Source organism: Physcomitrium patens, chromosome 16 (assembly GCF_059467195.1).
Source record: "Physcomitrium patens ecotype Gransden chromosome 16, ASM5946719v1, whole genome shotgun sequence".
Lineage (NCBI taxonomy): Eukaryota > Viridiplantae > Streptophyta > Bryopsida > Funariales > Funariaceae > Physcomitrium > Physcomitrium patens.
Window position 1 is genome coordinate 13177246 of NC_143425.1, and position 15772 is coordinate 13193017.

The 15772-nt window shown below is 34.7% G+C and overlaps 1 protein-coding gene and 1 pseudogene across 2 annotated transcripts; one reads left to right on the top strand and one right to left on the bottom strand.

Annotated features, from left to right (window-relative positions):
* Positions 1-481: 481 nt before the first annotated feature.
* Positions 482-2658, top strand: LOC112293094 (putative NADH dehydrogenase [ubiquinone] 1 alpha subcomplex subunit 12). Its single transcript, XM_024542173.3, has 5 exons — positions 482-637; positions 1515-1544; positions 1744-1835; positions 1971-2080; positions 2241-2658. Exons 1-5 carry the CDS (start codon positions 546-548, stop codon positions 2439-2441), a joined length of 525 nt encoding a protein of 174 aa, XP_024397941.1. The 5' UTR covers positions 482-545; the 3' UTR covers positions 2442-2658.
* A 3425-nt stretch (positions 2659-6083) lies between these two features.
* Positions 6084-11206, bottom strand: LOC112293612 (pre-mRNA-processing factor 19-like; annotated as a pseudogene). Its single transcript, XR_016497858.1, has 17 exons — positions 11073-11206; positions 10671-10756; positions 10458-10529; positions 10233-10295; positions 9872-9956; positions 9613-9762; positions 9071-9219; positions 8704-8880; positions 8440-8535; positions 8064-8123; positions 7894-7968; positions 7611-7714; positions 7329-7432; positions 7118-7195; positions 6593-6689; positions 6335-6386; positions 6084-6210 (listed from the first exon to the last, which is right to left on the bottom strand). The product of XR_016497858.1 is annotated as a pre-mRNA-processing factor 19-like (transcript).
* Between the last annotated feature and the right edge of the window lie 4566 nt (positions 11207-15772).

A 15772-nucleotide genomic window follows, 5' to 3' on the forward strand; every position in this document is an offset into this window, starting at 1 on the left:
AATGGTAAATAATGACATACCATCAATGGTAAATCTTACCATGTCCAAAATTGCTCTAATTCAACCTCTTGATGTATTTATTTTAGTTTTTTTTTTAAAAAAAAAGAAATAAAAAAGTTTTTTTTTTTTTTTTCCATGAGAGAATGTGCAATAAATATCAATTTTCATGGATAAAGATTCAATAGAGAATGCTTTATAAAATAATAGGAAACCAATCTTGAAATATACTTATAATATCATATTACCCAATGTAAGAGAAAAGAAGAGCTTGAAGAAAGAGCGAAGGGGCTAAGCAAGTGTAGGCAGAAGAAACTTTCATCCAAGGATGAAGACAAGAATAGCGCGGTTCATCCATGACGTAGACGAGGGGTCGGTTATGGGGTTGTGGTGGTGATGGGAGCCGCTTCGGCGCTCCCATCACCGCCCCGGTGGCCCTGCGGGTTTTTGCTGACTCCTGGAGCTTAAGGGCAGCTTTGCCTGTGTGTGTGTGTGTCAGGAGAGTGCGAGGATCTTTCATTCGCAATTCCGCGACGAGAGTGAGAGAGATGGCGTCCTCGGGGTTTAAGGCGGCCTTGGACAAAGTGCGCAACAATGGGTTCTTCGCTGCGTTGCGTGAAGCCAAGAGAACTGGCAACTTGTAACGCTCTCTGCCTATTTCGTGTTGTTGAATTTGCCCTAATAGAGAGCTTTCGTATAGTTTGAGGTTTTGCATCGGTTGTTCTCGTCCGGCTTAGGGTTACCTTTTATGGGTTTTTTCTTAAGGACATTGCAGGTTGAAGGAGTTGGGAATATTTCGAATGTCTTTTGGCTTCTTCTAAAGGGTGGATTGCACTGCGCTAGATTTGTCTCTAGTTCTTGAGGTTAAGCTTCTGGAGAGATTCATGCGAGCAGGATTACCATCTAGAGATTCTGTCTAGTGCGAGTACTTTTGCGCCATTGTAGGTTTTGAGGTTTTTCTCCCTTTCTACGAAATCATTCACGCACTAATTGTTTTTTACTTTAGGTTCTGCTTTACATCCATGTTGCATGCCGATCTTCACTTTTGAAGAATCTCCTTACATAACAATCCTCTTCTTTATCTCTTCTCCTGCACCTTTGCTTCTCTTTTGTTCTGTATATCTGGAACAAGGTTCAGTCGAGCTTGATTAGCATCTGGCTACATGATACGTTGAATTGCTACAGTGACTGTACAGTTGATCAGTTGGATACAGTTCTGTCGATAGGGTCCCTTCTAATGACGTTATGTTTGGACCAAAGATTCGAAAAATCGCATGAATCACCGGAGAATAATTTTGCATTGAGTTTTCAACATCATTGAATACTGTTGGCTAATCCTCGTGTGACTCAGTTAGTGGTGACTCATCTTCGTGTGAGTTGGTGTCATGTAGATAATGGAAAAATTATCACATGTTCAATTGTGTTTGTTCACTAGGTTTCATCTCTCTCTACTCGTAACGGTAGATGTTTTGATGATTTTGTTTGTATCTTGACCGTTTTCTGGTGTTTTGCTGCAGGGCCAGAATTCTCGTTGATGGTAACTTGCTGTAAGTACAAATTATTGTTTGCGTTATTTCCTGCAAATATTTGTGCGCTTTGTGTTTTTGTGAATTTTATTATTGGGTTTAAAGGATGTTCTATAACGCGGCGTTCTTCAGTTTATCAAGAATTGGTATTTGTAGCTAGATCAAAGTGTTATCACGCTCTGTTAAGGTCAAATTTGTTGACCCCGGAAACTGTCTGCAGGCATTCAAAAATGAGAGAATTTGATGCAACATTAGTCGGAGAAGACACTCAGGGAAACAAGTACTACGAAAAAAAGGAAAATGTTCAGTTTGGTATGAATCAGTCTCAGTGCTACCTACTTGTGATTTATATATTACTTTCTAGAAAAGGAAAATGAATACACATTGGAAACATAATCGCTTGTGTAGAAGTAAAATTTTACCAACCTAGTATTATTTTCTCTACAGGAAGGCACAGATGGGTGGTATACGCCGATCAATCGAATTACAATGCTTCAGCTGTTCCACCTGAATGGCACGCTTGGCTTCATCACATCAGTGACCACACTGCTGAAGAGGTTTGTTTGTCTTTCAGAAGATGTCTTATTACTTATCTAATCCATCACATGTGCAATAATCGAAAGCGATCGGGTGCTTTGACAGCCTTGAAATATCTTCATATACTGCACCCTCTTGTACATGTTCGTCAATTAATCTTATGTTTTGACGGTATGGCAGCTGATGAAGTTGAAGCCCACAAGATATGGTGTGGCTCACAAGGAGAACTTGACAGGTCGTGGAGACGGCATGATTCACATGACCAAAGGTCATGCTCTTAATCCTAACAAGCGAGACTGGAAACGCTACCAGTCATGGCAACCCGAGAACCCTGAGGGCTCTGAGAAGAAATCAAGTGCAACAAACCCAAATTCCACTTAGCTGAATTAGTCCATTGAGACCTTTCCATTAGAATTTTCAGAAAATTGCAGTTTCGGTGACGGTGGTAACTCATCCTGCCTAGAAATGGAGTTTGCTATGGAGCAGTTCTAAATCCCGCTTAATTACTTCGTAGGAGTGGTCTGTTCACCGCTAATACTCTGAACATCCTTATACAGTTTTTGGACCATTCGAAATAAGGAATAAGTGCTTTTTTACATACTGCAGGGGTTGCGCTACATTTGTGTGCTGGTGTTACCGTGTTTCCACGTGAATTATACGTGCGTGCAAGATCTATACATCATCAGCACTCCGATTCACAAGAAATGATGACTTGCATGTCGCGGAAAGCTGATTATTCTTCACATTCTTACTATGTAAGTTTGCGTTTTCGCCACCTGTAGTAGCTGATGTTCATTTCCAGGAATGCATAGAAGTCTGAACTACGATTAACTGGCAAATATGCTGACAAACCCCCTCTAATGCGAAGACGAAACTATTACAATTGTTCTAATTTGTATGTTCTTTTTATCCAAGCAAGACGAGAAAGAAGCACTCCACCCAGAAAATCTCTGTAGCACACCTTATATCTGCTTCGAGCACCTCCTATCACAGTGCAAACATGTCATTGCATCACAAGCACGATGTAGGAATGATGCGCACTGGAATTTCACAAACCAAACATACTTCACCCGTCAGAGACGTAGAAATTCAAGGTATTCACAGCAATGTCTTTTGCATGATCTTAATCTCACGATACACTGCTTCATGCCCAGAAGGTGAGAAGACGATAACACAAACCAATGGACACAGTTCCATGACTAAGGTGGTACTGAGTTTGTCACTTCTTTTTTTATTGCAAACGTGGTTAAATCATCCTCAGATTCAGATGCAAAGACACACTATTTAGCTTTTCAACGATTATTCCTCGGAGATGGGGTCTCAGATTGAACTTAGACACTGTAGAGCACAGTAATCTTTCAGAATGCCTCGCGCCCAATTCACTCCCAATGGATAAATAAATATAAAATGATAATAAAAAAAAAAAATATTAGATTATTTCGGGCCCACCAAGTCATAATTAGCCAATGTTATGACAAGAATAAAAATAAACAAAGACGATTGTGTTTTCACTTTGTGCATTGCTTCCTTAAACTCAATTGGTGCAAATGTTTTTGTTCTCAGTTGTTCTATTAGAATGCCAGTGTTGTTCTAAATAGCACATGGTTTTTTTTTTTTATTTGTGTGTGGTTTGTAATTTGAATAGAAAGAAAGAAGTGGTGTTGTAAATGTTGGTGGTTAATTTTTGGACACAAGGAGTTTGTTTTCAACAAAAGGGAGAAAGAGGGGGTCTTTTTTGAATAGTATTTAGGTATGCTCATTTTCAAATTACAAACTTGAATATACTCCAAAGCTTTCTCAATCACAATTATAAAATTTAATCAATGTTTGAGATTACATACTTAATTCTATGTCTATGTCTTTTTTTTCCTTTTTTATTTTGTGTGTATGTATTCAATATGGACATTAGGAAGACAATATACTTAGAAAAATAATTAGAATGTCTAATACATTTCAACATCTACAATATGTGTTCTAAATATCTACATTCCCATATATCCAAAAGTAGTAAGCAAATAGAAAGAATTGATGGAAATTAGTTATATTAGCCTAAACTAATTTATTTCTAATTTAGAGAGATAAGTGTTCAACTTGTACTTTCATCATTTCATCCATTCATGATACCATTGTCATTTTTGCCCAATGTGTAGGCAATAAGTTAAGGAAAATCAACATTAATATAAATAATGTGAGATTTGAGGTCATGGACATCATTTAAGAAGGCTGGTGCTAGTGGCAAATAATGTTGTTACCTTTGACTAAGGTAGCTGACTCATTGTTGACCACCCTCCTCTATTTCCAACCTATAAGGTGGGATATTTTTGTGAGTTTCGTAACCTATTGTTGACCAAGTTTGACATCATTTAGCCAAAAATAGATTAGAAGCTAGATAAAATGATGTTAAACTATTAGTAATAAATAAAATTCATTGTATTCGGAATGGATATATGTAAACTATTGATATAGGTTGCAATTGTTAATTAGGTGGGATTATATAATAGCATAATTAGATACTACACTTCTTGATTTCGTAAAAGTTGGATTCTCAATTTTGTAATCCACCATTAGTTGGAATTAGGTTGGCTCATATGTCAAAAATGGATCAAAGTGAATCTTAAGTTAAAACATTAATGTAACTTCTAATTTTGGACAAAATTGTGTAAAAACATCTAGAATCTCCTTGATTTCTATTTTTCTATATAGAAGTATTTTTTAAAAATATTTTTATACTTACTAAAAATATGCTAATATGCTTGAGTTTTTACAAATGTGTCATCTATCTTAGATGAAGAATTCAATTCCAACTACTAATCATGCCACATTTGAGATTTGATTCCATCTCTCAAATCCTTCAACTTAATACACTTGGCTTCTATTTCCCTCACCATTGTACAAACTCACCACCTATTCCTTAGTGGCTATTTATTCCTTCTAGATTTTAACCATTTGTATTCAAATTAAGTATGGTGCACATAGTCACAAATTAAGTCTCATTTGTTGTAATTCCAACCTGATATCTATCCAAAATATAGATCATAATACAATCCTATACTATTACATAAATATTTCTCAAAGAGTAACATACATTGCAAGGTTAGTGATAGAATTTTGTATAGGATGAGTTGGGTTTGTAAAAAAAAGTGAATCCTACAATTCTTAGGAATATGGTTTACAATTAGCTATTTTTTAGAGAGAACAATGCCTCCACAAGCAATAAATCAGCTCAGGGCAAAGTCACAACTTGGAGACAATCAAGGTACAAATCACTGTCAGTTTGTCAAACTGTACACCTCGTGATGTAACTGGAGCTTTGTTTGGGTCAAGAAGCTGCCATAATAACGAAGGAAATGTAGGATACGTGAGTCAACTTGCACCTCAAAAAATAGCCTTCAACTTCTGGTACCTCCTAGTTAGGCGAAAACTAGCGCAAATTTCTGAAAGAGTGCAGCTTCAAGTGGGCCTTAGAGAAGGCGGGGCCGTGACATGATTACAATTGGCAGATCCTCAGTACATCTCTGGATGGTTGCAGCTTTGCTGAACTAATCGTTTCGTACTCAGAACATCCATAACTGAGAGGGCCCAAACCGTTGGTCTACCAAGAGAGTGATGGATCAACACTTCACAAATTATCTCCACAAATCAGTTCAAGAAATCAGGAATCGGAGGAAACCGTAGGGGCACCAAGAATACGTAGGTTGCGATCGCTGCTTCCAACCGTTAAATATGACGCACCTGGCCCAAAACGAATTGATGTCACTTTACCTGTCAGCCACAAAATGAACCACATCAATTAAGTGACGTGAGCGATCAAAACAGAGGCACAGTCGGTTACAAACATGTAAACATAATAATGAGCTTCACTTTCAGGCATCTTGGGATTGGGTTTTTAAGGTACTTCGCTGGTCTCTTTCAATAAGAAAACTTAAATATTGGAACCTATTGATACTTGGAAAAATGCCGAAGCAGTAGACTTTTCTGTATAAAATATCGGTACTGAATTACAGACGAACCGGAGTCTCACATTCATAAAATGCATTCGAAACTGTTCGAAAGATGCATCAAAACCAGGAAAATATCACGTGTCCCAGAAAGTTCAGGGAAGACTTTGATAGTATTCTAATCCTGCTTCACACTTGCTACTTGATACACTCTGAAAAAATTCCACCAATATCAGGACTGCGAATAACTCATAATACAAATTCATGAACAAAATTTACTTTTTATGATACTGAGATACTTAAAGGAATGTACATTCATTATGAATTTAGAATTACCTTATGTCTGAACCACCAACAGCTAGGTAACTACCACTGTAATCAAAGTCCACTGCAAGCACACAACCAAAACATCATCTACATTTAATGGCTCCTTCAACATTCATTTATTTATTGTCATCGAAAAAATTTGTGTTGAAAGTACTCACACCCAAGTCATCACTTCACGATGACAAATACCAACTCAACATCGCAAAAAGGGAACAAGACAAGAAATAGAGACCAATATGAAATATATTTGTAAGAAACAAAACTGACCAGTATTTGTTGCCGTTTTATTATTGTAAGGGGTCAAAGAGCGAAAGTTCTTCAATTTCCGCAAATCCCACAACTTAACTCCGTCTTGCGCAGCTGTCTGTGAACAACATCTGAATCAGCAAACATACTGGGGCAGAGAATATAAAGCCTCTACATGACAAAGAGCAAGACAAATAAATGAGAGCCTCAGAATTCCCACTGATTCCAACAGACCTTGCAGCAGCTGTTTAGCATCTCTTGTCAAATACTGCATAGAATAAATACAAGATCCCTGACAAGTCTAAGTGACAAATTCATTAGATAGTCGTACTTCAAACATTTTAGAACATGATGGGCCCCCGTTCAATAGTTCATCATTCTCTTGCAATAATGTTGATGACCCTAAATTTATTATAAGTGACATAAATTTAACTAAATAAAAAGTAGAATGCATAATATGAGGAGAAACAATTCTATTTTCAACACTACTGGGCAGCAATATAACCAGCTACTGAACAAAACAACTAAGAGAAGAATGACACTTACTGCCAAGAAGTAACCATTTTCAGAGAAAGAGATTGCCGTCACGGGACCAGTGCGTCCTTCAAACTTGGCAACATTGGCCTGAAATAAATAAAAAATAAAAAATGCATGTGACATGAGTGATCAGAAAGCCAATTCTCTGGTACATAGAATCATTATATCATACACACACTTGCTCACGGAAACAGATGATAACGGAAGGGAGAAAACAAACCTGAGATTTCACATCCCATATCCGAACCAATGATTCTGCTGTTCCAGCCCGTCAGGATGAAAAGATGCTGATGTAAATCCAGCTTGCACACTTGGCTCATTTACCTGATCCAGATGTAGGTATTTTGAACATGCCGGATTCAGAATCTAGATTTATCTATCCATTACATGACAAAGGAGAATTACACCAAGTAATGTTATCAAAAAACCCACTTCAGAAACTAAAGCAGCGTCGCATAAGTACTGCCACAAAGAACCTTTCTGTATCAAGTGCACAACATACCTGAGCAAGACAAAGTCCAGAAGAAAGATCAAAGAAATTCCATGCTTGTCAGCGGAGGCTGAGATAAAGTATTTCTGGGTGGCATGCACAGTAACTGTCCATACCTGCAAGCTCTTATGTTCAGAAAGTTCTAAAAAACTGATTTAAAGCAATTTAATGGTTTTACACCTGCATGATAAATCAGTAAATCTATAATGACCTAAAATATCAAGTCAGAAAGACAAAAACAAGAAAATCAAACAAAAACTCAGGAACAAATAATTAAATAATTAAAACAAAATACCTCTGCGAAGTGATCTTTCAATGTGTATTTGCAAGCATAGCTTCCATCCTCCTGTCCTTGCCAAAATTTGACAGTGCGAGATTCCAATACAAAGGATTATGAGATTCCTCGTGTTGGGAATTGGCAAAAACTAAAACAAAAAACACAAACAAATGAAGATCTAAAAGAACCTTATCAATAGTACCAGTCAGAGCATACTCATCGTTTGCCACAAACTTCACACTTGTAACCTGAAACTTATTCAAGATAAAAAGATCAGCCCTGTGTTCAGACAACCAAGTCCAACGCTAACACAGAAAGGAGACAAAGATATAAATGACAGTAATATGTGCTGCCTAGATATACAACAATCAGCCTTAAAAATAAATCATAAAACATTGACAGAACTAGACGCATAACACTCTCAAATATATAATGAGCCAAGCAGGATACTTACGAAGTCATATGAAAGTGAAAGTGATAAACGTAGGTTGTAGATCACAAATCCAAATGCCTTCAACAACTTCACAAACCGATTATGGAAGACATTAGAAAATTGAGACTTACACGCTTGCTATGACCAGAAAGTGTAGAGACAAGTTCTCCAGAGCTCCTGTTAAACACCACTGCTGTTCCAACAACACTTCCAGATAAAACGAGATCCTGCAACTACAAAATCATTATGTTTACAATTACACTTAAAGAAGCATAACTAATTCGCAATTTATATCCAATGCTATCCTATCTTCATGATCGTGAGGATCTCGATGAGGCTGATATATCAAAGGAATACGACATTCTATTACCGGTAGAAGGATATGGCATAATTACCTTGGTTTTATGAATATCAATAGATAAAATTCCTGGTCTCGAGCTTGAATGAAGGGGATGACTGGCCAACCGAGTACATTTTTCTAAAACATCAGTAGTAGCCAATGTTGATGAAATCTGCACAAGCAATCCACCATTTTGTTGGCACGAGATTTTGGTAAACGATAAAGCCAGAACCTACACAATATCCGTTCTAGCTGAAATTTTCCAGTGGCCAGGCATCATGTACAGCACTGAAACAGTTTCTATGGGATAGAGACTCAAGCACTAAACAAGCTACACAAAATTTCTCTTCTAAAACACATTTATAAAATGTAAATCACAGTCAAAAACCAAGACCAGGAAGACATGAATACTAAGAAACTACAATAAAAAGAAACTGAAAACAAATCTGCCGCTTTTTGCGTTGACCAGAAAGGCGAGCGTTGCACTCCGTCAGCTCTGTGATGATATCAGATGTGATGCCCTGACGAGGTTTCTTTCCGGATCCTTCAGACATAGTGTCTAATTCAGAAACTGCACAATCAATTCGCTTCTTAGAGAAGAGACAGAAGCAAACACTACTTTCATCCTCTTCCTGTTTGTTCTCGAGCAGAAACAAATCAAAGTTTATGGAAGCCACGCTGCATAGTAAATCCATAATTCTCTTGACCAAAGTATTACGCACTGCACAGTTAAATTTATGATAGTTACCGAAGGCAGAAAGCGTACCCTATTCAAGCTTGTTGCCTTTCATGTGGTTCATCAAGCGAATGATACAAGAAAGGTTTAGAGGAAAGTATGCAGTTTTTATAGTTTCATCATTGCAATATGGGCACTTTCAAACTCCAACCGGAGAACGGCACTTGAAGACTTCCCATATAGGATGTGTAGAACTTCAGATTTAAACAAAAAAGTGAACGTACAAACCCCTTTTCCCGTTGGTAGTCGCTGTTGGGGCAGTAGTTATAGAGGTAGATTCAGCTGCAGGTGCTAGCCTCTCTGACTTCAAAAGTAGCTCTCTAGCCTCATCTCTTTCCTTCTTCAGTCGCGCTATCACTCGGCAAGTGGCATCATGCTCAATGTTCTATGAAAATATGCAATCCAGTATCAGTTCATTGCTCTGATGACCAAAGAGACGTATTCACGATAATCTGAGCAAACATTTGGTTAGGGAATGTTCGAATCTGATAGAGAGCATGACTCAATTCTTGGCGAGCAGTGTGCAGCTGCTGCTCTAGTGCATAGTTGGACAAGACAACCGCATTCCACTCCTGTTCCACACAACCATACAAATTCAATGCTCACTGGGTCATGTAAAAAACATTGAGCTGACAGAGGAAACTTTCGCATGAAAAGACCACACGCATAACAGGTGACCAATGAGCATCCAATTGATTTAATAAGTGACTCATTTGGGGCTAATTCAAGTTAGAGTTCATTTCAACATTTCGCAATAAGAGCATAACGGATGCTGTGTGTTGAATTGCCAATTACAACACAAAATCACATGTTACAGTTTGAAATTGAAGAAGCACAAATCTTCTCACGTTTTGAAATAGTCCAAGCATTCCCGGTATACTCGCGACTTGCAGAGGTCTTGGCTTCACAGCCTGTAAAAAATCGGGATGACACTGCTTTCTCAGCATTGAGTGGTCTAAGTTGTAGACAATGAGAGGTTCGCTGGTGTATACAGCTCAAAAGAAAACAACAAGTATTTAAAGCACAGCCCCGCTTTAGGACTTTGCCAAGAGCAAATCTTTACGTTGTGAAACCTTATTTGTTTTGATTGAAATGAGGTCCTCCGCGGACATGATCTCTCCAGTGACCGGGTCTGTTCCATTGTCCTGCATTACCAAAACTATAAATCAGCTAATTCATGGAGGTCTTTCGACTCGTTACGTCAACCGTCTCCAACACCATTAATAAGCAAAAAACAAAAAAAATACAAAATACAAAACAATTCGCATGGCACCGCAAAGCATTACCGCGAGGTGCTTGAGAAACAAGCTGCGCTCGAACAGCAGACCTGATTTTCGCGACACCGCGGGGTCTTCAGGTGTCACACCTGATACTGAACCACGAGGAAGAAGAATTAGGTACTCGCTCGACATACTTCCGTGTGCCAGAAAAGAAAATAACAATAACAGCATTAAACAAAAAAAACCATGTATATATCAAGCCTTCTCTCCGGTCAACCCCACGACCAAGCTACAACTCCCGTAACAGCCCGCACAGACATCCTCATCGCACTCATTAGAACGCGTAGATTGCACGGAGATAAAATGCGATGGTTCTGAATTCATTATCCAGGCACTCGTGCTGCTGCTGCTGCTGCTGCTCATCCAGAAGCCATATCCAACGAGCTTGAGAAAGAAGACATCGCATACTGGCGCAAAACATTGTGATTGTGAGTCCGCAGTTGGTGTAGAAAGGATCAAATGAAACAGAGTCACGGTAGCTATTAGCTCTCAGAACCAACGCTAACTAGCGCAAACGAAGTCCCGAGTGAACGAGAAAGGGAAGCTTCACCACTGCGATGTGGCCAAGTCTGCGAGAAGCCGAGCTCTGCTTCTCCTGCAGCAGCAACACCCGCTACAACAACAGCAACAAAAATATACTTTATCATAATTTCTTTGGAAGGCATGTTTTTAATTTTCTTACCATGGATCTTTGTATGGTGCACGTCACTCCCTCTCCGTTAGATTTTAGTGGGAATCATTCGAAAATAATAAACTTAAAGATAATTTAATAAATAATGTCGTTAATTTTTAAATTATATGTAAAAAAATATATATCTATGTTGATTTTGTGGATTTGTTGTAAAGTATGATGAATTTGTTTTAGATTTGAGAGATGAAGAGTATTTTTAAGTTTAAAAAAACATTATGAGTCTTTTGAACTATTAGTATAATGAAAAAAATATTAGTTAGTTTAATAAAACTTGATAAATCAAATTTAAAAGAAAATTTATATACATGATAGTCCAAAAAGTAGAACAAAAGGCCACAAGTTTAAAAAATTCAATAAAATGATAATATTATAATAAAATTAAAGATGATTTTGATCTTATCTTTAATTAGATTATAATTTTTATTTGTGTAATATATACATTATAATGAATTAATTTTTAATTTTAATTTTAATTTTTTAAAAGAATATACAAAGAATTTGAAATACCTGAAATTGTGTCATTGTAACATATAGATGGGACATGCCCATCCAATTTCTCTTAAATATTGGATCTAAGAAGCTAAAAATATAAAAATGGTTTTTAATAGTTATTTCAATATATATATATATATATATATATATAAGAATATTGGGATAAAATCAAATAAATTTTTGAATAAGATCTAAAAACAATTCACATTCTGAAATAAAATCAATTATTTAATTTATTATTTAATGACGGATATTTTATATTTTTAATAACACACACGCACATATATATATATATATATATATATATAATAAAAATAAATATGAAGTACAATATCATCTTACTTAATATAAGTTACTAGTTGTTTAAATTATGATGCATATACAAACATTAAATATTTTTAACTAGGTTAAATATTTTCTAATAAATTTAAGTTTTCCAATTTAAAATTTTAATTTTTAGAAGAAATAATTGAGATGTTAAAAATAAGAAAATATTAAATAGACCTAGATTTTCATTAAATCGACCTACCTATCTAGACTATCATTGCACCTCCTTGTCTTATGTCTCCATTTCCCTTGGCTCCCACTTCCTATTCATAGTGGAAGTCTATCGTCTTAATCTCTCCAACTTCATCCCATGTCTATGTTTTTGATCCTCTATCTCTCATCCCTTGTTGTCACTTGTCCCATTTACATGGAAATTCATGTATATAATTTGCTTATTATCTCCTAGAAACTCAAAATCTATCTTATCTTGTATGATCATGCCTTCTTCCAAAGAGATGTAAAAGTTGATAAGCAAGCCACAGATATCTCCTTCCTTATACTTAATCCAAGAGCTAAATTTTTCCAAAGAATATAAATTCAAGCTCTAGAGACAGCCCCCAAATCCCTTATTGAAGATGATGACCACGTTATGGTGAGCATTTGTGGCAATATTCCAAGAAAATTAATTGATTACTAAAGAATGAATTGGATTTATAGAAGTTAGAAATTTGAATTAGATGTTCTCTTACATAGTAGAACATTTGCCTAAGTCATAATACAATACCATTGTAAGTTGGATTTTCCTTTTCACAAAAAATATTCTTAGCCTCTGCTCTCTCTCAACTTTAAGACATTGCATTTTCTTGTGATTACTTGGCTATGGTGTCAAGTAGCACTTATTGTCCTTCAGCTTTCAGGTATCCTTTCTTTGTCTTGCCTGCACCATTTTTGTTGCTCTTTGTAATGTATCCTACCGCATTCAGTGTCTCATTTAAACAACAAGTGGTTGTATTTCTTGCCTCTGCTTGGTGGCATGCCATGAAATATTTGGGTGTTTGTGGTAGTATCTAGTTTTTTTTTAAGGATATTCATCTTTTATTAGTTGTAGAGTGTTAGGATGTGAAAAACTTTGAAGGGATGGCTTTATTACATAGTAGATAATTATTCTTGATGTATTGAAATTCTAATAGTAATTTCCATTTGAAGTATAGTCTAGTAGATTTTAAAAAAGTAGATTATTATCAAGACATTCATTTCATTCTTTCTGTGTACAATACTAATATAATAGAAGATTGTTGTGGTAATGAGAGAATATGTCTAAGGCGCCACATTGAGGGTGTTCATTTATCAAAGATTGTGAATTGGATTGAGTAGTGTAAAGAAGAGCAAAAATTTTAGAAATGCAAAAAATCAATATTTCAAACAAAGTACAATATTATCACATTTTCTCACAAATCCATCCATGGTCAATAAGTTTTAGTCATGGAGGTTATCAAAGACAGTGCAAATATGTAACATTGTTTAAGAATTGATATGTAGCAAACAAAACAAAACCAATTCTCTTCAGTATAATTATTCATGATGAGTGCATGAGAACAACTATTGTGTCTAAATAATTGGGATTAAATAAGCTAAGTAACTATGTTGATAAGGTTTATTCATCAACATAATAATTTAAAAACAAATCTTTTACAATGTTTTAAAAATTGGTCTTTTTTGAAGCACTTATAATATCTCTTGCACAAGAAGCATGCTATTGAGAAATAATCCATGAACAATTACTTGGGATGAGAGACAAGGAATCGAGAGGAGAGAGGAAAACATGGAAGAGAAACGGGGAGTTGGGAGGGAGGAAAGGCATTGAAAATAGAGGGAATAGAGACATTAAATGAAGGGGTGCAATGATGGTCTAGATAGGTGGATTGATTTCATAAAAATTTGGATTTATTTCATATTCTCCTAAAAATATTGATCAAAGTAATTTAATGTCCAAATCCATCCATCCATCCATCCAAGTCCTTTAATATATGTAACAGTTCCAAATCTAATTTGTGACATAATAAATCACTTGATAAAAAAAATTCTTGAAGAAACTTCTATTATTCTATTTTTGAATGATCAATCAATTTTTCTATGAATATAAATTCTTTAATTCATTAAAATTACAAAAATTAAATTAAAATTAAAATTAAATAATAGTTCTATTATTCAATCTATTAAAAAATGATTTTAATACATCAAACTGCAAGAGATTGATGTGTTTTCTACTAAAGCTTGCAAAAAAAATAAAAAATCTTAAGTAAGTTTAAAATCTGTAGAGATGATATTTTTAACAAAATCATCATAATATGATAATTTTTTTTTGAATATTAATGAGAGATACAAAATTATTGATTGATTTTATAAAAAATTATGTTATGGTTTGTTATTAACAATTTTTTCTTATGAAGTTAATATTGTTATGAAAAAAATAAATGTCAGGAGTATGATCAACTTGAACAGTTTACTCTTACTCTATTTTATTTTACGTTTCAATTCTAGATTTATGCATATAATTTATAAAATATTACACGTACTATTTTTATTTATAATTGAGACGACTTCATACATGTATGTATGTACGTATATATATATATATATATATATATATATATGTGGTGGGGTTCAATTTTTATTTAAAATAACAATGTTATGGAGATTATAATTCAAAAGTAAATTACAGTGAATCTCAAGAAACGATTGGTTCAAAATTTTAAATAGCAAAGATAAATAATATATGTATTGAACAGTTATACTCAAAGAGTATATTTGCTATTAAAATAATGAATACAATGCATAACCAATGCCCAAAACTTACAATACTTTTGTATTAAAAGACATATTAAAGTATAGTGTGTTTATTCACAAGTCAGGAGTGCTAAAAAGACATTTTGTGTAAAGGTGTTGATAATACATTATGAATCATTAAAGCTTGTAATAAATAATGGAATGACTTTTTGAAGAGTGTTGGATTTCTGAAAAATTAAAGTTAATAAATTTTGGTATTATTAAAGAATTTATGAAATTTAAAAATATATTTATTTTATTACATGCATTTAACATGATCATTATATATATTTATTCAAATTATACAAATATTTATGTGAACCAACTATCTGTCTAAATAAATCCCTAAACGATGACAATGTTTTAACTGTTTTCTTTACAATTAGTACACTTAGTAGATTTAAGTATTAAAATCGAAATCTTGCAAAGAAAAATATTTACAATTGAAAAAAGATTGTAGAAATTTATATTTATTTTATATTATCTTGGTAAAAAACTAACTCAAAATCTAAAAGAATATATAAGTCTACAATAGCATTTCACACTCAAATAGAAATAAGCAAATCAATGATATTTTATTAAATAAAGATAACTACTGCAAAATCAGCATGGTGATAATGTGCTGTAGAAAAAAAAACATATTATACAAATAAGAAAAAACTGATCATTTTAACTACGGTATACAATGAAGAAAATTATATTGATGTAGAAGTCATCTAAAGAAAATCACATGTGTGAATTCTATAAAAACAAAACACATTCAGCATTTCATGAATTAGTAAGGGAATCAAAATACCCTAATGTAAAACCGTTCAAAATCACAGAACTCAGA